The sequence below is a fragment of the Plecotus auritus genome (assembly GCF_963455305.1).
Source record: "Plecotus auritus genome assembly, chromosome: 1".
Classification (NCBI taxonomy): Eukaryota; Metazoa; Chordata; class Mammalia; order Chiroptera; family Vespertilionidae; genus Plecotus; species Plecotus auritus.
This window is the reverse complement of record NC_137770.1, coordinates 247,740,928-247,767,811: the sequence shown is the minus strand read 5'-3', so window position 1 is coordinate 247,767,811 and position 26,884 is coordinate 247,740,928. Positions and strand designations below refer to the sequence as shown.

Sequence of the window (26,884 nt, the reverse complement as noted above, 5' to 3'; positions counted from 1 at the left end):
AGACAGCGGCGGGAGAGGCTGGGCAGGAAGCTCGGGAGGAGTCTGAGTGGAGGGGAAGGGGCTGCCAGGGAAGGCGGAGGGAGGGAGGCAAACTGCAGACAGACCCTGCGCGTAGGGATTGTAAGACTTGCTGCGGGTGAGGCTGGGAGAAAATCAAAGATGATTCTAGTTTTTGGATGAAGCAGCTCATAGTAATAGCCAATACTTACTGGTTTTTGAGAGCTTATGTCAGGCATGGCCCTAAATACTGTTTCTCTCTCTCTCTCTCTCACACACACACACACACTCACACACACTCTCACACACACACACTCTCTCTCTCTCTCTCTCTCACACACACACACACACACACACTCACACACACACTCTCACACACACTCACACACTCACACACACACACACACACACACTCACTCACACACACACACTCACACACACACACTCACACACTCACTCACACACTCACACACACACACACACTCACACACACACACACTCACACACACACACACTCTCTCTTTCACACACACACACTCACACACTCACACACACTCTCACACACACACACTCACACACACACACTCTCTCTCACACACACACACTCACACACACACTCACACACACACTCTCACTCACACACACACACACACTCACACACACACACACACACACACACTCTCACACACACACACACACACAGGGGCAGAACCCTCACAGGATCCTAGCAGGGACGTTACTCTTACAGTCCTTCTGCTACAGACCCGGAAACGGAGGCACAAAGCAGCCAAGCCGCGGGGCCCAGGCTGTGCAGGTGGCGTGGCTGGAGCCCCTGCCCTTGCTTCCCAAGGACACGGAGAAGGACAGGCCGTCCGCTGGGGCGGAAGACATGCGCAAGAGCACGAATCCAGGTCCCTGCAGGGGACCCGGGCTCCACAGCAGGCCCTGGCTCACTCGACAGTGGCCACCCGAGCCCCGGGGCCAAGTGTGGGGACAGTCAGCAAGCGAGGGCTCCGCCAGGTGAGATGAGCAGGAAGTGAACGATGGGGAGGCGATGTGCATGGGGACTCCAGAAGCACAGCCTCCCCTGCTGCTAAGCCAAAGGCTGCACATGGCACAGCAAGCACTGGGGGGTCCCAGCTGAGGGGGTCCCAGGAGGGGGTCCCAGCAGCGGGTCCCAGCAGGGGGTCCCAGCAGGGGGTCCCAGCAGAGGGTCTCAGCAGCGGGTCCCAGCAGGGGGTCCCAGCAGAGGGTCTCAGCAGGGGGGTCCCAGCAGAGGGCCTCAGAAGGGGGGTCCCAGCAGGGGGTCCCAGCAGAGGGTCCCAGCAGGGGGGTCCCAGCAGGGGGGTCCCAGCAGAGGGGGTCCCAGCAGGGGGTCCCAGCAGGGGGTCCCAGCAGAGGGGTCCCAGCAGAGGGGGTCCCAGCAGGTGGGTCCCAGCAGGGGGTCTCAGCAGGGGGGTCCCAGCAGCGGGTCCCAGCAGGGGGGTCTCAGCAGGGGAGTCCCAGCAGGGGGGTCCCAGGAGGGGCGTCTCAGCAGAGGGGGTCCCAGCAGCGGGTCCCAGCAGGGGTGTCCCAGCAGGGAGTCCTAGGAGGGGGGTCTCAGCAGGAGGGGGGTCTCAGCAGAGGGTCCCAGCAGCGGGGTCCCAGCAGGGGTGTCCCAGCAGGGGTGTCCCAGCAGGGGGTCCTAGGAGGGGGGTCTCAGCAGAGGGGGTCCCAGAAGCGGGTCCCAGCAGGGGGGGTTCCCAGCAGAGGGGGTCCCAGCAGGGGGGTCCCAGCAGCGGGTCCCAGCAGCGGGGTCCCAGCAGGGGGGTCCCAGCAGAGGGGGTCCCAGCAGGGGGGTCCCAGCAGGGGGGTCCCAGCAGAGGGTCCCAGCAGGTGGGGTCCCAGCAGAGGGGTCCCAGCAGCGGGTCCCAGCAGGGGGTCCCAGCAGCGGGTCCCAGGAGAGGGGTCCCAGCAGGGTGGTCCCAGCAGGGGGTCCCAGCAGAGGGGTCTCAGCAGGGGGGTCCCAGCAGGGGGTCCCGGGAGAGGGGTCCCAGCAGGGGGACATGTGGGCACTATCACTGCCCTCAGCTCTGCGCTGCTGCCTCCTGGATTATAAACATCAGTCTATGCTCCACCACTTTCCTAGAGCAGAGCCTCACCACTCCCTGCCTTTGATTTTGATTGATCGATTTTAGAGAGAGACAGAAACATCCATTTGTTGTTCCACTTACTTATATATTCCTTGGTTGATTCTTGTATGTGCCCTGACCAGGGATTGAACCTGCAACCCTGGTGTATCGATCGGGACAACATGCCAACCAAGCTACTCCTTGTCTTTTAAAAATGGAACTGTCTTGCCCAGCCAGTGTGGCTCAGTGGTTGAGCATCGACCTATGAACCAGGAGGTCACAGTTTGATTCCCAGTCAGGGCACATGCCCAGGTTGCGGGCTCAATCTCCAGTGTGGGGTCTGCAGGAGGCAGCTGATCAATGATTCCCTCTCATCATTGATGTTTCTATCTCTCTCTCCCTCTCCCTTCCTCTCTGAAATCAATAAAAATATATTAATTAAAAAAACAAATAAAAATGAAACTGTCTTATGACCCAGCAACTCCACTTCTGGAAATATACCTGAAGAAACCCTAAACACTAATTTGAAAGAATATATGCACTCCTATGTTTATTGCAGCTTTATTTACAACTAGTGTCCCGGTGCAGGGATTCGTGCACATTGAAAGGAAATTAATGAGAAGAAATATTTTAATAGCGCTATTCGCCCTTTCTCTACAATGGAAGTGTCAACCAAATTCACGATTGACAATGACAGACTGAAACACACACGTGCAATTGGCGCCAACGAGAGCTTTATATGTATCACGCATGCACGAGTCAACTTAGCCTTTTATAGATATAGAATAAACTTGCTTAGTTAGACCTGCTTTCTGACGTAGCTAAACTTTTTCCAGCCCAGTGAAGCACCCCAACTTCTCTTTCAGGTAATTGTCAGCAACACAGCAGGAAATATCAACACGAAGCAGATTATTATTGTAGATCACGCAGGGAGAACAAAGGGTAAAATATTTACCTGCAGCAGTGTTTGACTATATTCTGCACAGTGAGAAAACCTGAAGTCATTTTCAAGGTCCACCATTTCTTACTTCTTTTCAGTCGGGTCAAGTTTCTAAACTTTCTAAATCTCCGTTTTCTGGCTAATGAAAAGAAAATAGGATTCCACCAAGTCTCCTATCTACCTACTCCAGGACTTCTGTGAGGATCAGATGAGGTGAGGCACAGGAAAACGCTTCACAGACATTTGGTTAAAGTGTGAAATGTTTCCACCTGGCTATAAAGCAAGTTGTGTTCCTGGGCTGAAGAAACTCCAAGGAGCCAAAACCGGTTTGGCTCAGTGGATAGAGCATCAGCCTGCGGACTGAAAGGTCCCGGGTTCGATTCCGGTCAAGGGCATGTAACTTGGTTGCGGGCACATCCCCAGTAGGAGGTGTGCAAGAGGCAGCTGATCGATGTTTCTCTCTCATCGATGTTTCTGACTATCTATCCTTCTTCCTTCCTCTCTGTAAAAAAGTCAATAAAATATATTTTAAAAAAAAAAAAAAAAAGAAACTCCAAGGAGGCTAGTTGCTAGGGAGAGGAAGCCAGGAGTTGCTACGTGACGTCATTACCTAGCGCCCAGTGACCATTTCCGGGCTGGGCTGGGCTGTGGGCCGCATTTTGCGCCATGGGGTCTCGGCAGCATTGGCTGCGATTTGGTGGGCTGTCGCTCGGGGGTGGTGGCAGGGCCTGTGTCCCTCTTGGGGGAAGCCGAGTGTTGGTTTGGTGGGGCCAGGTCCGTGGTGCCGTTTATTGTGAAATGGCCAGTGCGTGTCATGGCAGCTCCTGCGCTGAGTGTCTGCCCCCTGGTGGTCAGTGCTTGTCATAGCTACTGGTCGGAGCATCTGCCCCCTGGTGGTCATAGCATGTCATAGATACCGGCTGGAGGGAAGGATGGACACAGCCTTTCATATATACAGATAGCCAAGCTATGAAAGCAGCCCACGTGCCCATGAGCAGATGGTGGATACAGAGCTGTGGTTCATTTACCCATGGAACACCACTCAGCCGTAAAAAATAACCGCCAAGGAACTCTTACCCTTCGCGACAGCATGGCTGAACCTGGTGAGCATTGTGCTGAGTGAAGTAAGCCAGCCAGAGAAAGACAAGTTCCATATGATCTCATTTGTATGTGGAACAAAATAACTAATGAATAAAATAAACTAACAAACAAAATAGAAACAGACTCATAGACACAGAGAACAGACTGATGTCTGACAGAGCGGAGAGGGGTTGGGGTCTGAGTGAAAAAGGTAAAGGGATTAAGCCAAAAACAAAACAAAACTCGTCACTACAGACAACAGTGTGGCGATGACCAGAGGGGAGGAGGGAGGGAGGCCGGCGAGGGAGGGGGGCCAGTGGCGATGGATGGAGACCTGACTTGGCTGGAGAACACAATATAGGAACAGGTGACGCACTATGGCGTGGTGCACCTGAAAGCTGTATCGTTGTATTAACCAGCGTCACCCCAATACATTAAGTAAAGAACAATCTAAAATGCACAGAAACGTGTTCCTCCCGAGAGCAGGGCAGCCAGAATGTTCTGAGAAGTGAATGTGGAAGAGGAGAGGACGGAGGACCTCCTGTCTCCGGGCTCCTGTGGGCAGGGACACGGGGGGCCTGGCCTGGGCTGTCAAACTTGGTTTTCAGAGCGAACTTCTACCCACTGTCCTTCGCAGGAATCAAGCCCAATGTTTGCTCTGGAAACTGGTCCAGCTGCCCCTTGCTCGGGTTCCTAACTAGAGGGCAACAACCTTGGGGCGGGAGCATGACCACCCCACCTGCTCGGCCTGGCGCCGCGGCCGTCCCGCCACAGGAAGCAGGCGGGTCTGGGAGGCACGCACCTGTGGTGCGGACACGCTCTTGCTTCGAAAGAAGGGGCTGGTTTTTGATCCTTACCACGGCTTCGGAGGTGGACAGGTGGCCCCGCAGCCCCGTCTTGGGAAGCGTCTCCGTGGGGCTCAGCAGGTGCAGCTTTAGCTTGCCAAAGAGGATCTGCAACAGAAGATGACACGCAGTGAGGGCCCCGGGGTGCGGCGGACCAGCATCGCACGACAGGCCACAGCCCCGGCCAGAGCAGGCCGCGACACGCGCGCGAAGTGCCAAGCGTCTGATCTGCTACTTCTCTTGGGCTTAGAGGCTTTGCAGGAGTGGCTCTCAACGTGAGAGAACGGGAACGTAGTGGACGTGCCGAATAAACCTCCCTTTCCCCCGGGTCAGAGTTTGCTTTACGAGAGAACCAGCTGTACCTCTCGAAGCTGATCGCTGCTCGTCACGAGGAACTGTTCTCCTGCCACAAAGTGGGCTTCTCGCTCCAATTCCTGGAGACGAGCCTGTGAATGTGATAAACACAATCTCTTAGCAGTTTAGGAGGATTTGACTTATTCACCAAACAGTTCCCAACAAAAGCCCTTACGAGAATACAAATACATATTTTGGACACTAAAAATACTTATTTTGACTCATGGTGGGAAACCCAGGCTCACAGGACCCCTCCAAACCTAAGGAAACAAACTGAAAGAAGCAAAAATAGTAAAACAAAAAATTCACCAACATGAGGGAGGGAAAGAGTGAATTCTCCAGCAGCGTTCTGACTAGAAAGGGGTCCAGCATCCCGTTATAAGCATCGAACACCCTGCGTGACCCCCGGCAGGAGCCGTCGGGCCCAGCCGCACGAGACGCAGCCACGGAGCCCGCGCGGCGGTAGAGACAGCGCTGGGCCGAGCAGAGCCGCAGGACGGGCTGCATTTACAAACCCCTTCCCCTCACCATCTTGGCCAGAAGAAAAGGAGGAGGCCAGGACCTAACAAAAAATTACTGTGAAAGGAAAGAGAGAGCCGAGTCAAATCAACCAATTCTGGTGAAATACCGCCCACATTCTACCCTTCAGAATTGCCTTAAGTCGGCAATTTCTAAGAAGTTTATAAGGAGGGGCCCGAAAAACGAGGCATGGGACACGTATAACATGTAATATCTCAGCAAAACCAAGAACCAGGAGCAGCTGCCTCAGTTAGAGATGCCAAAGCTCTGAGTTAAAGAAACAAACGAGCCGAAACTGGTTTGGCTCAGTGGATAGAGCGTCAGCCTGCGGACTGAAGGGTCCCGGGTTCGATTCCGGTCAAGGGCATGTACCTTGGTTGCGGGCACATCCCCAGTGGGAGGTGTGCAGGAGGCAGCTGATCGATGTTTCTCTCTCATCGATGATTCTCTCTATCCCTCTCCCTTCCTCTCTGTAAAATATCAATAAAATATATTTTTTAAAAAAAGAAACAAACGATTTTAAAAAAACAAGGAACAGAGCATTCAGAGACAGACGATGGGTCCCCTGAGGAGGAAGTCATACCTTCGGAAACAAAACCTCGGTCATAAATTGTTTGATCTAAAAAAACGAAGCGAGAGCACACGCCTTGCGCTGAAGCGCACAGCAGGGATGGGTGCGTATAAATAGAGACAAAAAGACAGACAGCTTCAGGCAAGACAAAGCAGAAACATCTCCTCGGAGCAGAAGCACCGAGAACTACAGCGCCTCGGCCAAGCGTCGGCCAAGGGGAGCGGAGGGAGGCACAGCCCAGCTGGGCGCGCAGGAGCCAGCAGCCTGCGGGAGGCCCGGTCCTGCTACGAACCCGGGGCGCTGGAGGGGATCCATGGTGGGGGAAGCCGGGGTAGGCGGTGTGGGTACCTGCTGCCGCGTAACAAACCGCCCCCGACGCCACCGTGCTGTCTGCTCACATTTCGGGGCTCAGCACTTTGGGTAGCGCTCCGCTACGAGCTAGTGCTGGCCTGGTGCCCTCGGGTGAAACGTCCATCTTTCATTAGATTTCCCCCCCCAAGATATTTAGCTCATTTAAAAAATGGTGATAACTGGCTTTTTCTTTTTTAAACCATTTTTTCAATTTTATTTATTTACTTACTAGTTAATCCTTACCCAAGGATATTTTCCCATTATTAATTAGTAGAGGGATGGTTAAACGAGGGATAACATAACCCTTCAGAGTTAGGCTTGCTAACATTTTTTGTGGAATAGAAAGTACTTAGAATGTGAAGAGGGAGAAATAAAATGCAGAACTGTCTTGTACAGTCAGTAGTCCCCCCTTAGCCACAGTTTCGCTTCCCTCGGTTTCAGTTATCTGAAGTTAATCACGGTGTGAAAATGGGAAATTTCAGAAATAAACTACTCGTAAGTTTTAACGTGCTCACTGCTCTGAGTGCTGTGATGAGGCCTAACACTGTCCTACTCCGTCCCACCTGGGACACGAATCCCCTTGGTCCAGCCGCCCACGCTACATCGAGGCCTGCCTGCCGGTCACTCAGTGACCGTCTCAGGTGCCAGACGGAGGACTGCGGCGTCGCAGTGCTTGCGTTAAAGTCGCTCTTATTTGACTTAATTATGGCCCCAAAGCACAGGAGTGATGCTGAACGTGCTTTCCTCACACGAAGAGGGAGGGCAGGCAGTGATGGGAGAGGCCACACTCACAGAACTTTTAAAAATTGTCCTGTTTGCTACTGGTTATTGCTGTTGCCTGGTTTATAAGTTACACTTTATCATCGGTAGGGATGTATAGGAAAAATCATAGTATACATAGGGCTCGGTGCTATCCGAGCAGTTATGGGGATGGATGGCGGGCTGCGCACCATGTGAGTGTGCGTAACACCGCTGGCTGTGGTGTTAGAAATACTTGAAATGAGAAAATGTATGAAGCCTGAACCACCAAGGCCAACTCTTCCCCAACAAGAGTGGGATGGAGTCTGCTGGGTCAGCAAACTCTTCACCAAACAGCTGTCCGCTCACGTAAGCTTGCCTCCTAATTAGAATTTGGTATTGATGTTTCCTGTGATTAACCTCAATGCTCTACACTACCTTCAAGGAATCCAAATAAACAGTTTAAAAGAACTGAAGGGGCCCTGGCCGGTGGCTCAGTGGGTCGGAGCGTCCTCCCATTCACCAAAACATTTTGGGTTCGATTCCTGGCCAGGATACATACCTGGGTTTCAGGTTCGACCCCCGGTGAGTATCTGGGGAGGCAACAGATAGATGTTTCTCTCTCCCCCTCCTCTCTCTAAAATCAGCAAGAACATATCCTGCGGTGAGGATTACTAAATAAATAAAAAGAACTCAAGTGGAGTCCTAGCCGGTTTGGCTCAGTGGATAGAGGGTCAGCCTGCGGACCGAAGGGTCCCAGGTTCAATTCCAGTCAAGGGCACATGCCGGGGTTGCAGGCTCTGTCCCCAGCAGGGGGTGTGCAGGAGGCAGCCAAACAATGATTCTCTCAATGACATTTCTCTCTCTTCCCCTCTCTCCCTTCCTCTCTGAAGTCAATAAAAATACGTTTTTGAAAAAGAACTGAAGTGGATCATTTTTTTATGCATCATCATGCACTCCTCTGCGTGTTTTTATATTCACTGTTAGACGCTGTGTTTCTGCTTTTTTAAGGAACCCAAGAAACCCTGAATCCCCTCACCGAGCACCGGGCAGTGTCCTGGCAGGAAGGTCCCTGAGGCCCATCGAGCCCAGTCCACAGCCTCTCGGGGCAGCAACAGCTGCAGGGTGTGCCCCAGCCCGCCCCCGCGGGACCCTGCGGTCAGAGGGGCCGCTCAGCCTGGGCCTGGAAGCGAGGGGAGCCGCCTTACGCCGGGAGCAGCTTGTCCAGGAGCAGAGCTAACGTGCGGAGGGTCTCACGGTGACGTACCCCGAGGAGCGCCGAGGTCCTCTCCAGCTCTTCCTTGTCCACCCGAATGCGGTGGCTTTCCATCACTGTCCAAAACCAAAGCAGGTGACATCGGCGTCAGTGACTCATTTCTGTGCAAGACGGCGGGGCAGGGAGCCAGCCGCCCCCCGAAGGGGGCAGTGACGCCAGCGCCTGCTGCAAGCACACCCCGCCAAGTGTCCCTGAGGGCCAGCGGCGGTGGCAGTGGGCGTGGGACACACTCTGCATGGAAGGCGCCCCTGCCATCGAGGGCACTGGGCAAGGCTCTGCTCTGCTCCCCAGCGGGGCCTGCGCAGAGGAGAGCCTGACGCAGACCCCGGGCAGGGCTGGGGAGCTCTTTCCTGCCGAGGGCCGTGTGGGTATTTATAACATCCTCCCGGGCCACACAAATCATCAACTTAAATGCAGCCTGCTACGTTCGGTCAGACATTTAATTAACGGATCCTCGACGCCTTGGCAAGGCCAGACCCCATGATTTCATGGGCCTTCTATGGCCCACGGGCCGGACGTTCCCCACCCCTGCTCTAGGGGTTCTCATGCAGGGTTGAAGGACAGCACCCCAGGACCCCACAACTACTGACATGCAGGCTCCGCCCCGCACGGCTGCTCTCAGGAGCGAGGAGGCCCCTGGGCCGGGGCACCCAGATCCAGACAATACAAGAGAGACCCCCAGGACCGGATGTCAGAACCTTCTGGTCGCTCTACACCAGAGGGGACGCGGTCCAAGCCCTGGTCACACAAAGGGAAATAAAGGGCTTGCCCCCTCGTCGGGGCCGCGTGACCCTTGCCTGCCCCTAATACGGTGAGAGAGAACAGCCGTCCCCAAACAGCGTAACGAATTTTCCTAGTTCCCTCTCTCTAGACAGATGGCCGCACGTCAGCGTAGGTCGCTCACCTGCCAAAATGGGTATCAGAGGAAGCTCCAAGGCACAAAACAGCTGCCACAGCCCGCAAGCCTGCGTCCCAGGGAGAAACACTCTTGTCATGGAGGCTGCGGGGCACTGAGCGGCCTCCCGCCCTCACTGAGCGCGTCCTCCTCGGCGGACAGGCCGGCCTCCACCCAGGAGCCTCCTCCCGGCCCTCCTGGTAAAGGGCCCTCTCCCCGGGCGTCCTCCTGTATGGCCCAGACCTGCTGGGGACTGTGGGAGACAGGAGAACGCACCCACTCCCCATGTCCCTTAACCTCCTCATTTTACGTGGGACTTGGTACTCGTGACGTCTAGCCCTCCGCTGCAACGCTCGCCGCGGCACTAGAAAAGCTACAAGTGCTGTCGGGCACAGAAAACACTCAACAACTCAGGCCTCATCGGCTGGACTACCGCTTCCTGAGGGATGGAGCGCAGCGGGGCCTCAGAACTCCGCGTCGTTGGCTGCACACCCACGCTGCGGGCACTGCTCCTGGGCGCGGGGTGCAAATGCCAGGCAGCGGAGGGCAGGGAGCAGAGCGCCCCCCAGAGGCTCTAACATGCTTGCCTTCAGCTGAGAACAGAGGTCCATCGTAAGCCTGTAGAGGACCCGCAGGTTCGCACACACATTCTGATTCTGTAAGAGACCAAAAGGACGAACAGTTAGGCAACCTTGGCCGAGACGATCGTCACAATCTAGGAAGTAACACAACTCACGGGAACGTCTGCTAGCAGCTGTCACACATCTGTGGCGTCACCCATTGATGACTCCAAATAGACGGGCCCCACGCTAAGGAGCGCACTTCCTGTTGGGCAAATGCAAGCTTCCTGCCACCTGACACTTTCTCCCCAACCCAACCTCCCCTCATTCCAGAGGCATGAGCCACAAAGAGAACTGGCCTTGGCCTCCCACACCTCCGCCCCCAAGGGCGAGCGAGCAGAGGAGCCACTCGGCCATCCACAGTCCCTGCCATTCTCACCCAGGACCACACACAGGGGCCCGGGAGGGGGACAGAGTCTGTTCAACTGACAAACGGGCTGGTGGGATGAGCCACGGCGCCCCCACCTGTCTAATCTCCTCCTGTCTCCTAGAGCTGGGCGGGCTGGCCTGGTCTCTCTGGGCTGGGCCCATGGTAGAGACGAGTCCCGCACACGCACACACACGCACATGCACACGTGCACACACACACGCAGCAGGGCTGTAAGACAGGCTGGGAGCACTAGGAGCGCTTCCAGACCACTTCTCAGCCACCGCCCGGCAGGTGGCCACACGGCTGCCCGCTGACCAGGGCTCCCTCTCCGAGCAGTTCCCCACCCGAAGCTCCCGGGACCAGATCCAGCTCCATGGGGCCAACCCCCACACTTCCTCCTCCTCCTCCCCCCGGCCCTGGGACGCTGCTGCTCCTCTCCAGGAGCCACTCCTCTCCTGCTGTCCCCCCGCCCCTCCCTGAGTGTCCACAGCCCCTCAGAGCAGCCCGCCCGCCCCACCTGCGAGCCGGGCAGGCTCCACAGTGGCCCCGGCTGGACACAGGACAAGGAAGCTCCTGAGGGGCTGGTGCGGGGGGGCCTGGGGAAGCTCCGGGTGGACGGGCGGGTGTGGGCCACAGGCCAGGGGCTGCGAGGACCAGCCCGCAGCCGGTCAGGGAAAGGCAGGCCCTCTGGGCTGGTGCTCTGTTCCCGCAGCCACGCCCACCCCAACGCATTCCTTGTACTGGAAGGAACCCAGCCCCGAGGGTCCGAGATCCCAGCTGTGAACCGTGGCCTCACCCACCCTGGGCGAGGCGTCTGCCTGACCTTCCTGCACCTCCGCTCCCCCCGTAAGAGGGGCTGAGCCTGGGGCGGACAGTGATGCTCAGTACTAGGATCTCAGCTCTGTCCGGGCCAGCATGGGATCTGGGGAGGACTGCTCAGCTCATGCCCTCCCTCCCCTCCGCCGGGCGAACCTGTGACACCGTGACAGAAGGGACACATGACAGAAGGGACACGCGAGAGAGCTGGGTTCACTGGCCCGGCCTGAGGCTCCGGCGCCCTGGGTCCTCAGAGCTGCCTGGCTCCTGCCCCACGGCCTGAGTCTGCCTTCCTTGGAGGAGTCTGTGACCTCCCCACAGCCCTGACGGATCTTTCCACTCGGGGACAGGGAGCTTCTGTATTTCAGCCCAAGCCCCACGCGACAGTCTGAGAGGAAGGGCAGGAAGCGAGCAGCCCGGCTCCGGGTGGCAGGCACGGCAGGCTCACACCACCACCTGCTGCTCCCCAGGTTGCCACCTAAACATCAGCGCCTCCCCCCACAGAGCCCGACCCTCAGCATGTTCTCCTAGCTGTGCTTTGGATGGGGCAGAAACAGAACACGGGGGACCAGCTGTGACTGTGAGAAATATGAACCCTGCTGTTAACGGTGACTGCCTGGTTCTGATTGAAGTGGCACATTCTAACCTGGCTGGGGGTTGCACGTGGGACCTGGGAGCTCACCTGGAAATGCAGCCCACCCGCCCCAGCGGGGAGCTCCTGTTATCACGGAAAGATTGACAACCTTGCAGAAGCCAGAATCACCAGGCCTTTGCAGACCCCCAGCCTTCGCATATCACCAGCCCTTTGCAGACCCCCAGCCTTCGCATATAATTAGCCCTTTGCAGACCTCCAGCCTTCGCATATCACTAACCTTTGCAGACCCCCAGCCTTCGCATATCACTAACCCTGTGCAGACCCCCAGCCCTTTGCATATCACTAGCCCTTTGCAGACCCCCAGCCTTCGCATATCACCAGCCCTTTGCAGACCCCCAGCCTTCGCAGACCCCCAGGCACCTGTAAACTGCCCGTTTGGCACACCCTTTGGCTACTTCCCATGTACTCTTTGTCCTTCTACCCAATATGAGCAGCTGGCTTTGGGGGAGAGGCAGAGCAGGTTTCTGTGCCTGACCTGCTGCCCTCCATACGGCCGCAGTTTGGGAATAAACCCTCATATTGGATTGAACCTGTCTCTGCCTGATTGGCTCAAGGAGCGACAGGCGGCACGGACCCACTGCCGGTCCGGCTACAGCTCCTCACGTTGGGCGCGTCTCCAGAGGCGGCTGTGGACTGCGGAGTGGCCGTCCCGGGCCCTCGGCCGCAGCTGCTGCATCACCGGCGCTAAGAATCCATAAACAAGCAGCTCTGCTCACGGGGCAGGCGACCCCGACACCAGGATCCATTTGGAAGAGCACCCCGAGAATGGGTTTCCCGGGAACAGTTTCACGAAGGAGCAGAAACCGCCGTCCTTCTTCACGTCTACCAGAAATGCCAGACAAAAAGCACTTGTGCCGAATAAGCCAAAACGAAAGCAGCAATGTTCTTTTGACTACTGGGCTATCTCTAAGTATGCAGAAAGAGCTTCTTTAGAAAAATTGGGGTTGCATTGCCCTGGCAGGTTTTTCTCAGTGGTTAGAGCATTGGCCTGTGGACTGAAGGGTTGCGGGTTCAATTCCCATTCAAGGGCACATTCCGTTGCCTGTTGGCCCCCACCGTTGGTTGGGGAGCGTGCAGGAGGTAACCAGTCGATGGTCTCTCTCACATCAATGTTTCTCTCTCTCTCCCCCTCCTCTTCCCTCTCTTTCACTCTCTAAAACATCAATGGGAAAAATATCCTCAGATGACGATTAAAATTAGGGTTGTATTAACGTTGATAAAATCTTATCTGAAAACAACTCACCACAGTATTTCTTGAGGAATTCCCATACGTGCTGCTCACTTTAACCGTGATGGAATTCCCGAAGGATTTTGCTACTAAATCCTCAAAGGAGGGTGTGGCATCACTAGGATCTATAAGCCACGCGGCAATCCTAGGGTCCAGCCCTACAAAGTCGGCAACTGCGGAGAGAAAGCCCGTCTCACCGTTACAGGGTAGAGGGATTATACTGTTCTCTGCTCTTACACATTTCTCAAGGTGCACAGTAATGATCGTAATCTTACCATCCCCTCCAGTGACAGGGCTGAGGACCAAGCCCTGTTCTGTCCACACCAAGGAATTCTGGGCCTCGGATAAGTGGCCTCCTCAAACCCAGGCCCCACCAGGCCAGTCTCACGGGGTTCGGTCCCGAACGCCCAGAGGGGTGGGGCCTCCACGCGGACTTGGAAGTCGGAGCTCTCAAAATGTTAGAAGAGATGGAAGTCCAAACCCTCAGCCGCACCTCCTGCTCCTTTCTCCCCTTTCTCGCCTGCCCACGCCGCTCACTGCCCCTGGCGCCTCGCACCCTTCCTACTTCTCAGTGGCATTTGTCATCATTCCCCCTCTTTCCCAGTCCTCCCCCCCCAGCCTCTGGCCTCTGGCTGGGCTGCCTTCCCGGCCACCCGGACCCTGCCTTGCATCGCATTGGCGCGTCCGGGAACCCAAGTGCCCTGGAGGGAGGGCAGAGCGGTGGGGAGCTGCCTGGTTCACACCGCTCCGCGTTCTGGGGAGGCGGGATGGCGGGCAAGGACAAGGGGCTGGCCTCGCTGGGCCTGTGCCCTGCCCGACAGCCTGTGACGGCTGGATGTGCGGGAAGAGCGGCGAGACGAGCCTGCGGGCCTGGGAGGTCACGTTCCCCAAGTGTTAGTTTCCTCTGAGAACTAGGAGAAAAGAGTCCTGTGTGCATGTGCGAGGCACGTGAAGGTGCTTTTTACAGAGTGAGAGTGACATGTGCTAAATAGGTACACTTTTGTGCCAGAGTGTTTTAGACACGGGGGGGCGGGGGATTATACAAGGCTGGGAAGCTGGTAAATTAAGAAATAAATCTGAACCCTAAAGGATTGCGTTTCAGGGTCCTTTACCATTTGTAATTGTGCTATAAAAATAAGGCATTGCCTTTAAACAATCTGTCGTCTCAGATCACTCACACCGGCCGTATCTCCTGGCATCGGTGCAGTGTGCTCGTCTAAGAGGGTGATATTCACCGAAGCAGCCGGCCCTGACGTTTTTGTTTGCTGCCTGGCAGCCTCTCACTCTGGGGGTCTGGCTCACTGGGCGAGAGAGGCAGTCACGCTGGCTGCCTGCCCCCCAAGCCGGCGAGGCATGACTTACCTCACAGTGGCTGATAACGTAACTGACCCCCTAGGGCTTTTCCATTCTATTTGCCTTTTCAAAGCTCCATTATTCCAAAATTAAGGCTTCTTAGCAACATGTATTTTTGAAAATCCTTGGGGGGAGTCTGACGGTGCTGGAATAGTGGGGTCTGGTCCCTGTAAACTCTTGTAACTAGTAAACTGAAACCTGCCAGGACAAACCCCACACTGGGGAGAAAGTGCCAGGAGCTGAAGAAGAAATGCCAACAAAATAGACTTTAAACAAACTAAGAAAATAATAAAACCTATGAAAAGTAAATAAATCAGAATTAGAAATACTTAGAAAGTAGGTGACTTAGAAAAAGTGAACAAAAAAAAAAAAGAAAGCATTCAGGAAAGAGAAACACAAAAATTTTCAGAAATAAAAACTGCCATCACACAAAAGCAGATAAATGTAATAGGTAACGCCTTAAGTTAAAAAAATGGAAAAGAGGAATTTTTTAAATAAAAAGATGAATAGATTGAAAACAGATTCTAGATGAAGTGGTAAACATGAAAGACAGACAAGAAGAGTTACCATATAAATAGGAGTTCCAACATCACAAAAAAGATGGACAACCAACATGGATGTAGCTCCCGAGAGGACACACCAGTGCAGAGGTCAGGGTTAGAGTCAGGGTCAGGGTCGGGTCAAGCTCAGCATTACGAAGCAGCCTTGCCCTCCAGAAACCCAGCATGAATCCGGCCCAGCCTCTGGATCCAGCTGCCACTTTACAAGAAAGAGAGCAAAGAGAGGAGCAGGTTAACTGGCAAGAAGGGGATGTAACTGCGACGTCCAGACTGGGAAATCCCCAGGACAAGCAAGCTGGCTCCATCAACAGTAACAAAATAAAGCAAGGATGTCAAACAGAGGGAGAGCACGTGCAGAGTCGAAGAGACTTAAGAAATGTATTGCACCCATCCCAGGTGTGGCTCCCAATTCAAACAAACTAAAAACAAAGACAAACAAAAATGTTTGCAGACACTGGAAAGCGCACACTGCCTGAACAGCTAATGATATTAAAAGATGACTGCTAATCTGTGGGGGAGATAACAGCGATGGATGGCACCGTCTTAGAAATGAAATCCTCCTATCTCAGTCACCTAATTGAAATGTTTAGACAATCTGCATCATGCTGGGGATTCATAGGAAATGACCTAGGGGCGGGGCTTAGGAAGTGCGGGCCGTCAGAGGAAAGAGGGCTGGAGGCATGGTGATTGTTGACATGGGGGGTCTACTGTATCCCTGACCAGCTGTGTGGGTTTCCACACCAACTTCTCCAGTTCTCGGAGGGCACCAGCCGGGGGCCCCTCAATCCACTTCAGCCTGGACCCTGCCGGAGCTGGCGCAGGCCCCACAGATTCAGGGCTCAGCCTCACAAGACTGTTCCCGCTTCAAGCGCCAACCCCAGGCCCTGGGCCTCCTGCACTTGCACCCGTAACTCACCCACCAGCGTAACTTACCGTGCTTCCAGCTGCCGTCATCACCAAGATACTGCAGCACGGTTCTCACCAAGTCCTTGGCGTTGAAGCAAATAACAGGGCAGCTACACGTCAGTATTTGAAACAGCACGCGCCTGGAAGGGGGAGAGAAATTCACTGACTTGGACACTAATTAAGAACTTTTACCCTGAAAAAAACACAAGGACGACTCCCCCAACAGCTATCACTCACTCCCATAGTACCAGGTTGCAGGCATCTTCTAAGGGCTTTGCATACATTACTCAAAAAGCCTGTGAGGTAGGTATTCCCTATCACCTGCGTTTACGGGTGATGCAGCTGAGACGCAGAAAGGCTAAGTAATGAGCCAGGGTGACAGAGCAGTTCAGGCAAAGCCCCATTACCTACAGGCAAAGCCCCATTGCCTACAGGCAAAGCCCCAAGTTCCCGAGCAGAGCATACGTACTAGCCCCCTGGACTCCTTATAGCCGGCCCAACGGGGCTGTCCAGCCCACGCACCAGCACCACCCTGCAAACACTCCCCCCACCCCCGTCCTCCCCCGACCCCCTGCCCCGGCTCACATGGAGTCCCCTTTCCTCCATCACCAGACTCTGCCGGTCCCCTCACCCTCGGACCCTCGAGCCACTGCTCCCGCTGTGCCCTTGCCTGAAACCCTCCCCCCACAACTTCTGCAAACTGCTGGCGGCTGCGCTCAGGAGGGGGGGCCAGAGTCCCTGGCCGGGAGGCGCCGCCCGTGTTCCTTCTCCACTCCTGCCCACCCCGCCGCCGCCCCCGCCGCGGGCCACAGCTGCTGCCTGCCGTTCACCCGGAAACCCGCGCTCCCCATCACACCACGGGGTCCTGAAGAGGCGGCTGCCGTGTGCAGACGGCACGCTACACGCCTCAGAGGGACCGCTGCACGGACACCTCGCGGCCCCTCGGGCAGGCGTGAGACCCACGTGCAGGTAAGGAAACTGAGGCCCAGAGAGGGCGAGCACGTTCCCCAGCGTTACACAGCGGCAGTGGCCAAGCGAGGTCTGGGGCCCGTGCTGCTGTGCCCGGCCCAGGCTGTACGCCTCCCGGCGCAGGAACCCTTAGCGAGGGCCTTCGGACAGGCCAGTGGTCGGCAAACTGCGGCTCGCGAGCCACATGTGGCTCTTTGGCCCCTTGAGTGTGGCTCTTCCACAAAATACCACGGCCTGGGCAAGTCTATTTTGAAGAAGTGGCGTTAGAAGAAGTTTAAGTTTAAAAAATTTGGCTCTCAAAAGAAATTTCAATCGTTGTGCTGTTGACATTTGGCTCTGTTGACTAATGAGTTTGCCGACCACTGGCTGAGGAAGACAGAAACCCGGAGCTCAACGCTCTGCGCACTGAGCCAACATGTAGTCACGTTTTGCCTGGCTCGCTCACAGACAGACACTTTCAGGGTTTTTGCATTTTCTTTGCATTTCACCTTGATTTCTCTTCAAGAGGGAGGCCAGGATGGTAGCGAGGGCAAAGTGCCAACAGCTCGTGTCTGGCTCCGTGGGACTTGGGGGGGTGCCCAGGAGGAGCGGGGGGAGCGGGAGCCAGCACGAGGGAGCAGAGCTGGCCCGGGAGCTTCCTTCCACGGGGATGCTCCCCCACCCTGGGCACTCGGAGTCCTGGGCAGGGCACCCACCCACAACAGCTCCCCTGATGAGAGGTGCAGGCTGCGGGCTTCTCTCTTGATAAGACAAACAGCTGAAAGGAATAGCCTGCAAGACCGAGTGGCGAACAGCGTGTTCCCTAAGTCAGTTATGTAAGTGGGCTATGTCACACCTGCAAAACAGAAAGGCCGCTGGAACAGGAGGAGGCGGGAGCTGAGTGTAAAATGCAGGCTGAACTGAATCTCACGACTGACCATGACTACCTTGCCGAGTCAGTTTCCTCATCTCTAAGATGGAAAGAACAAACCCTGACACATACAGTTAATATAAGATGGAGAGAGGGCATGTATGTGAAGAGACCTGCACGGGTATTTAATACGTGTTATTGAATTTGTATTGTGCAAACATTTTTTAAAATTCACGTTGAATCTCAAAGATGCTATGGAAGACTTGGGATCATTCCACTGTATGGTATTTAAGGCAATGTCTTCATATAATTGTCCTGGAACTCACAAAAATTTAAACTCAGTACTCATTCACTAATTAATAACATTGATCAAATATTTATGAGGCATACAGAATTAAAATGGCAATTAAGAAGTACCTATTCATAATAATCTTAAATGTAAATGGATTAAACAATCCAATCAAAAGACATAGGGTGGCTGAATGGATACAAAAACATGACCCAATTATATGCTGTCTGTAAGAGGCCCACCTCAGAACGGAAGACTCACACAGGATGAGAATGAAGAGATGGGAAAAAATTTCCTATGCAAATGGAAATGAAAAAGAAGCTGGCGTGGCAATACTCATATCCGACTAAATAGACTTCAAAATGACGGCCATCACGAGGTCACTACATAATATTAAAGGGATCAATCCGACAAGGGGATATGACCCTGTAAACATACAGGCCCCCAATATAGGAGCACCTAAATATACAAAAACTTAGGAAGGACCTTAAGAGAGAGATGGACAGCAATACAGTCACACGAGGGGGCTTTAACACCCAGATCCAGAGACACAGAAGTGTGGAACAGATGTGGAATCTCAGAGTGAAGGCGGGGGTGGGGTGGCGAGTGGGGGGTGAGTGTGGGGGTGGATCTTCCCTCTGAGACCAAAGAACGGGTACGCGCACAGACATAAGCCACGGACACCAACAACTGGGTGGTGGAGGCCGGGGCAGGGCGGGCAGCTATAAGGAAGGAAAAAGGGGCATATGTAATACTTTCAACAAGAAAGATGTTTTTTAAAGCCCATGTTTTTTTTTTGTTTTTTTTTCTGTTAATCCTCACCTGAGGATATTTTTCCCATTGGTTTTTAGAGAGAGTGGAAGGGAGGGGGAGAGACAGAGAGAGAAACATTAATGTGAGAGAGACACATCGATTGGTTGCCTCCCACACCGCTCTGAGCAGGGCTGGGGATAGAGCCCGTGACCGGAATCGGACCCGCACCCTTCAGCCTGAGGGCTTACGCTCTAACCACTGAGCCAAACCAGCTAAGGCAGAAGCCCATGTTTCTGGAGCTGCATCCTGAGATGTGTGCCGTGAGTGCCATGTCTGGTATTTTCCTTAATCCCAGCCCGGCCTCCTCCCCTTCTGTTTGGGTAACTGGCCTGGGTGAATGGGATATGGGCGTTATATGATTCTTTTACTTTTGCATTTTCATAATTTGCTTTTTGGTTTAAAAAAACATAAAGGGCCCTGGCCGGTTTGGCTCAGTGGATAGAGCATCGGCCTGCGGACTGAGGGGTCCCAGGTTCGATTCCAGTCAAGGGCATGTACCTGGGTTGCGGGCACATCCCCAGTGGGGGGTGTGCAGGAGGCAGCTGATCAATGTTTCTCTCTCGTTAGTGTTTCTAACTCTCTATCCCTCTCCCTTCCTCTCTGTAAAAAAACAATAAAATGTATTTTTAAAAAAATACACATAAAGGAACGAGGTGGCCAATTGCACAGCGATCTGGGAGAACGCTGCAAGAGAGGAGCAGTGGCAGAGGCTGTGGGCCGAGGGTCCCCCAGCTCGGGAGCAGCTCGGAGGCGGGTACAGGGCCCCCAGGGAGAGGGGATGAGGCCCGAGACAGTGGAGGAGCTGCAGGCTCCAGTGGGGCTCCGGCGTCTCCTCAGAGCGAACGGGAGCTGTCGGAGGGTGCGGAGCGGGGGTGGCGTGGCTGGTTTGTGTGAACAGGACCTCTCGGGGGCTGTGCGCAAACCGACTGGCGGGCAGCGGAGGCGGGAGACCGGCGGGAAGCTGTTGCTGGGCCGCAGGCAGGAGGCAGGGCCCGCTCGGCGGCAGCAGAGGGGAGAGGGGTCAGAGGCCAGCTACTGTGAAGGCAGAGCCACTGGGATTCACCGAGATTGGAGGCAGAGCCATTGAAGATGATGCCAAGGCCGCTGCCTGAGCCCGCGGGGGGCTAAAGCTGCCAGGACCCGGAGGAGAAAGGCTGGGGAGGCAGGGTTCAGGGCGGACAGGAGGTCAGTTCTGCGCACGTCCGGGCTGAAGTCACTCTCCGAGGTCCAGTGGAGAGCGTGGCGGGGGATTCAAAACCCAGAGCTGGGAAGAGGCCGCCCAAATACAGGGCTGGGTTCTCAGAGGTCTCCCAGAGGAGACCTGGGGGAGGGCCTTTCCAACGGAAGTTATTTAGAAGGAAGGTCAGGGTTCGTGGGAGCGGAGCGCTGTATCTGTCACTGTCCCATTCTCACCAAAACCACTGCCGTGTACGTGCCTGACACTAGCTTTGGATCGCATGGAATCCATTTCAGACACCCATCATGAGCAGACGTGTGGCCCGCTGTATGACACAGCTGCCAGCGAACCAGCCACACAGGATCAGGGCCCCCCACCATGAAGGTCCCCCGCTCAGAAAGCCCTGGGCAACCTAGATCACTGACCGCACGAGTGACCCCGCTTTCCCTTCCTGTGCCCTGACCCCACTCTCAGGCGTCCGTTCGCCAATAAAGAGTAACCTTCCAAACCCGAGGCACCCCCCTCAGATGGGAAGTGAGGCAGAGCCCCAGTCCACGCTCTCTCCCTCCCACAGCCTCGCCGGGCAGCCTAAGGCAGCCACGTACCCTCCGGGGCCATGAATTATACATATTCTTCCTCACGGTTTCCTGCTGGCGTTTGCTGAAAGGCGTCCTGTGATCATGTAAGAACCACAGGGGCCGGTGCAGCCTCCACGTTGGGCCCTGTTGGGGGGATGTCCGGGAAGGCTCCCTCCAAGCCACACAGGCGCGGTGAGCGCCTCCAGCACTCCTGGCGGAGCGCATCACCACCGCGGGCTGGCCTCACACAGCCAGACCTGACACGCACCCAGAGCCCCCTGAGGCCGGTTAGCCCAGCCGTGGGCAAACGACGGCCCGCGGGCCGGATCCGGCTGTTCTATCCAGTTCTCTTGCTCTCCCCTCCGCTCCTTTACTTTGAATTTATATTCGTTCACACAAACACTCCATCCATGCTTTTGTTCCGGCCCTCCGGTCCAGTTTAAGAGCCCATTGTGGCCCTCGAGTCAAAAAGTTTGCCCACCCCTGGCTTAGACGAAGGGCCGGGCCTCGGCCCCACTGTCTCACCCTGCGCCTCCCGCAACTCCTGTTCAGGCCGGCAGCTTCCAGGAGCTCCCTTGGGGCAGCCAACTGGCCTGAACTCGGGGGCTGGCACAGGAGGGGGAGGTGCCCACCCAGGTGGAAGCCCAGCCAGGCTGACGGCCTCAGTGAAGAAACCGGGATGGGGGGCACAGGCTCCCCCCACAGCAGGACTTCCCAGGACCGAGGAGGAGCAACAGAAGCCCTGCCCGCGCTAACACTCTAGACACCAGAAGGCAGGTGCGCGTGGCACTGCCCCCACCCCCACCCCGCTCCCCAGAACGGAGCTTTGAAATGGGCGGGATCTGGGCGGCACGGAGGACAATCTGCTGTTGAAGGAGTGACAGCCTCACTTTCTGATACTGTCACCGAGGGAGTGGCCCAGCGTGACGAGGAGAAGCACCTGGGACCTGGGCGGTGACAGGGGTTTGGCCTGGGAGGATGGTTTCTCACTGAGATGTTGGTTCACATCCCAGAGCAGGTCCCCACAGACACTCTCTGGGGGGGGTGAGGACCAGTGGTAGAGGTGTCTGTCTTTTATTTTATTTATTTATTTTTTTAAATATATTTTTTATTGATATTTCACAGAGAGGAAGGGAGAGGGATAGAGAGCTAGAAACATCGATGAGAGAGAAACATCGATCAGCCGCCTCCTGCACACCTCCCACTGAGGATGTGCCCGCAACCAAGGTACATGCCCTTGACTGGAATCGAACCCGGGACCCTTCAGTCCACAGGCCGACGCTCTATCCACTGAGCCAAACCGGTTTCGGCAAGGTGTCTGTCTTTTAGATCCATTTTATTTTCATGGGCCCATGTGAAACGTCTAAAAGTTTAAACAATTAAAGTTGAAGCTTGGGAAACCTCAGGCATGTACGTGGACTTGAGGATAATGAGTAACTTTCTTACCGGGCAAACTGGTCATGTGCTGCTTGTTCTTGGCTGCAAACAGCGGGCTGCGCCGTTTCTATGTAGACACAGCGATCACTGGGCATGACCCCTTCCTCCAGAACCCGGCCCGGGGCTGGGGCGGCCAGAGGACCACAGCCCTCCGCCTGGCTCTGTAGCAACATCACAATTCCTTTAACAGAGGAAACTGGAGCCTGCGAATAGACAATGAAATAAAGTTTCAGTATTAAACACAGACAACATGTTTATTCAAGAAAGATATGTCGTATTTTATCACTAAAGAGACAGAAAAGACCTAAAGTAAATTTGTAAACGAACAGCTCTTTAATAACAATCAAGGCCAGAAACAAAACCCATGATCTCACTCTCCAAATCTGGTCTCCTTCCTATTCACCATCAAAACGGAAGTCTTAGCCAGTGCGATACGACAGGAAAGAGAAAGAAAAGAAACATAAACCAGAAAGGAAGAATTATACTGTCTCTATTTACAGATGACACAGTGTCTGCATAGAAAACCCAAAGGAATCTACAGAAAAACTTACCAAGGCTGCAGGATTCAAGATCAAAACAATAAAACCAATTGCATTCTGATATAATAACATGTTCATCTATAATAAGCTCAACAATAAAGATTAAAAAAAAAACATGTAAAACTGAACTTGTATAAAAATTATTGTTTTTAATAACTAGTCTAAAAAATGAAATACTTAGCCGAAACCGGTTTGGCTCAGTGGATAGAGCGTCGGCCTGTGGACTGAAGGGTCCCGGGTTCGATTCCGGTCAAGGGCATGTACCTTGGTTGCGGGCACATCCCCAGTGGGAGGCGTGCAGGAGGCAGCTGATCGATGTTTCTCTCTCATCGATGTTTCTAGCTCTCTATCCCTCTCTCCCTTCCTCTCTGTAAAATATCAATAAAATATATTTTTAAAAAAAATGAAATACTTAGAAACCATCCTAATATGTACAGGATGTACATGCTGAAAACACTGGTGAAAGAAATCAGAGAAGACCTAAGTCACTGAGAGACATACCATGCTCCAGGATTACAAAACCCAGAATAATAAGAATGTCACTCATGTCCCACCGGGAGTACCGAAAACTGAACGCCTATTTTCCCAAGTTATCTGTAGAACCAAGAAGATCAATAACCCCAAGTACAAGAAACATGGAGAAAATCACATCCCTACGCTCACAGCAGCATTAGTTACAATAGCCAAGATCTGGAAACAGCCCAGGTGCCCCTCAGCAGATGAGTGGAAACAAAAGCTGTGGTACATTTAAACCAGGGAATGCTATCTATCTATATAAAACCCGAATATGCAGATCAGCCAAGCGGCAGAAGGACCGATCGCTATGATGCGCACTGACCACCAGGGGGCAGACACTCAATGCAGGAGCTGCCCCCAGCCTGCAGGCCCCAACCGGCGGCAGGGGGTGGGGCCAGCGGGGCCAGCGAGCAGGCAGTGCCAGGACAGCCAAGGCAGGTGCGAGCGGGGCCCGATCACTCCACCAGTCGCCCCACAGACCGGCCCTGATTGCCGGCCAGGCCTAGGGAACTTACCTGCACACGAATTTTGTGCACCAGGCCTCTAGTGTTATTATGAAAAAGAAGGAACTCTTACTCTTTGCAATAGCATGGATAGATCTAGAGAGTATTATGCTAAGTAAAATAAACCAGTCAAAGAAAGACCAATACCATATGATCTCATTAATATGTAGACTCTAATGGACAGAATAAACTGACGAACAAAATGGAATCAGAAGCATGGAAACATGGAACATACTGGCAGGTTCTGGGGGGGCAGGTGCGGGGATGACTGGATAAAGAAGGTGAAGAGCCGAAACCGGTTTGGCTCAGTGGATGGAGCGTCGGCCTGCGGACTGAAGGGTCCCGGGTTCGATTCCGGTCAAGGGCATGTACCTTGGTTGCGGGCACATCCCTAGTGGGAGGTGTGCAGGAGGCAGCTGATCGATGTTTCTCTCTCATCGATGTTTCTAACTCTCTATCCCTCTCCCTTCCTCTCTGTAAAATATCAATAAAATATATTAAAAAAAAAAAAAGAAGGTGAAGAGATTGGCTGAAGAACATATATGCACACCACACAGACATGGACAGGACAAAAGTGTGGTGAAGGCCAAGGCAGGGGGAGGTGGGGGTGGGTGGAGGAGGGAAAAGGGGTGAAAATTTGGGGACCTCTACAACAGTTAACATTAAAAACTTTTCATTTAAAAACATGAGCAAAAGATTTGAATGGACCATTTACCAAAGAAGATGTACAAATGTCCAATCAGCACATGAGAAGATGCTCAATGTCATCATATATTAGGGAAATACAATTTAAGACCAAAATAAAACACCATGTCATAGCCACTCAAATGACTAAAATAAAAAAAGACCGCCTTAGCCAGTTTGGCTCAGCGGATAGAGTGTCGGCCTGCAGACTGAAGGGTCCTGGGTTCGATTCTGATCACTAATTCTTTCATCGTTGATGTTTCTATCTCTCTCTCCCTCTTCTTCTCCCTTCCTCTCTGAAATCAATAAAAATGTGTTTTAAAAAGCACTATGCATTATCAATAGCTTACCACTGGGGAGATGGGAAGGCTTCAAATCTCTCTCTTTTTTTTTTTAATATATTTTATTGTTTTTTTACAGAGAGGAAGGGAGAGGGATAGAGAGTCAGAAACATCGATCAGCTGCCTCCTGCACACCCCCCACTGGGGACGTGCCCGCAACCAAGGTACATGCCCTTGACCGGAATCGAACCCGGGACCCTTCAGTCCACAAACCGACGCTCTATCCACTGAGCCAAACCAGTTAGGGCTTAAAATCTTATTTCGAGCTCTAATCAGACACTAGAAGCATGGGTTTCTCTTACGGTGCCAGGAAAACAAAGCGAACAAAAGCCTCACTGTTTACTGACCTGGCCAGCTCGTAGCTGGGTTGAACCATCCTTGTACATCAGCGTTACCACCAGGGAGCCTGCCTGCTGGAGCATTTCTATCAGCTGGCTTTTCTCCAACCCGTCCAGATGCCTGACATCACGGAAATGGTTTCCGAATGCCCGTGAGTCCCCGGAATTCAGGGAGGCCTCCACCTCCTCAGCATCTTCCTCCAGAGCCGCAGGCTTACTCCTTTTCTCCGGTGAATTATGACATGGGATGTGCGTTCTTTTAAGATTCGTGCTTTCTTTATTTTCATTATTGACGTTTTGTTTTAGGAAATGTTTTCTTTTATGTTCCTTCTTCTGTAGCACTGAAGCCTCTTGGTTACACTGTGGAGTTGGACAGCTGGAAGGAGCCCGTGAGCTGAGGATCTGTCTTTGGTCAGTAAACAGCTGATCTGTGAGTCTGATACTGGAGGACTGAGAGAGTCTGGGGGAAGCACCTGATGTCTGGCGTGTGAAAGAATTAAGATCCTATGGAAAAGTGGGAAACATTTCATGAGCCTATGGATCCATAGGACAGAGATCTATAAAGCTCGTCTAAGCTAAAGTGGGGACACAGCTCCGAATTATCTAGATCCCGCTGTCTAGAATTACAGAGTAGTGTCTTCCAGAGCGGTCACTTTTTCCACCCAGGCAGGCGCGCATATGTGAATCACAGGCGGGACCAGATGGGACCAGGCGGGAGTTCAAAAAGTCTGCAACCACCCCCTGGGCGGGACTCGTGCAAGTGACCAGAGAAGCCATGGGCGGGAGTAAGTTCCGATGTGCAGAGACGGAAAGTTAAAAACTCACAACTTCCAAGTAAAGGTCATTGATAGAGGAACTGAAACCGCCACAACGATTTGATATGTTAATCTATCCACTAAAAATTTACTTAAAATATGGCTCAGCGGCAATCCTCTGCCTCGACCTAGCAGTATGCGATATTCACTCAAAGTATCACAGACCAACCTAGCGGGGGGGGGGGGGGGGGGGGGGAGGATCGTGCCTATCCATTTCATTATGGGATTCGTTAACAATAAAATGTTATTTTTAATGTTTATTTTTTAGGTTTTATGATATACTTATGTTTTATTTATTTATTTATTTATTTATTAAAAATATATTTTATTGATTTTTTACAGAGAGGAAGGGAGAGGGATAGAGAGCTAGAAACATCGATGAGAGAGAAACATCGATCAGCTGCCTCCTGCACACCTCCCACCGGGGATGTGCCCGCAACCAATGTACATGCCCTTGACCGGAATCGAACCCGGGACCTTTTAGTCCGCAGGCCGACGCTCTATCCACTGAGCCAAACTGGTTTCGGCTACTTATGTTGTTTTAAACAACTATATGCTAATAGTACTTTTAAATAATTTTGATAGAAAATGTTTTAACACTTGGTAATAGGATCACAGAAATTTTTAATTTATGCTCATTTTTATAGTAGAGAAATATTATGAAGTTTTCAAGAAAAGATTGTCAAGTGTAACATTATATTACACTAGAGGCCCGGTGCACGAATTCGTGCCCTGGGCGGGACGGTGGGGTGTCCCTCAGCCGGGCCTGTGCTCTCTTGTAGTCCAAAACCCCTCGCTCCTTACTGCCCGCCTGCTCGCTGCTCCTTACCGCTCGGCTCGCTGCACCTTA

The 26,884-nt window shown here is 53.5% G+C and overlaps 1 protein-coding gene across 1 annotated transcript in view; it reads right to left on the bottom strand.

The window, feature by feature from the left end:
* The window catches only part of POLN (DNA polymerase nu), a 100,255-nt gene that overhangs the window by 52,954 nt on the left and 20,417 nt on the right, over window positions 1-26,884 (bottom strand). Inside the window, exons 3-11 of the mRNA XM_080666475.1 lie at window positions 25,229-25,723; window positions 22,308-22,501; window positions 16,213-16,325; window positions 13,382-13,539; window positions 10,265-10,333; window positions 9,687-9,747; window positions 8,774-8,838; window positions 5,336-5,419; window positions 4,986-5,081 (exon numbers count right to left, since the gene is read on the bottom strand). Of these exons, the coding sequence (XP_080522601.1) occupies window positions 4,986-5,081; window positions 5,336-5,419; window positions 8,774-8,838; window positions 9,687-9,747; window positions 10,265-10,333; window positions 13,382-13,539; window positions 16,213-16,325; window positions 22,308-22,501; window positions 25,229-25,723 (1,335 nt within the window). The remainder of the gene's footprint in view (window positions 1-4,985; window positions 5,082-5,335; window positions 5,420-8,773; window positions 8,839-9,686; window positions 9,748-10,264; window positions 10,334-13,381; window positions 13,540-16,212; window positions 16,326-22,307; window positions 22,502-25,228; window positions 25,724-26,884) is intronic.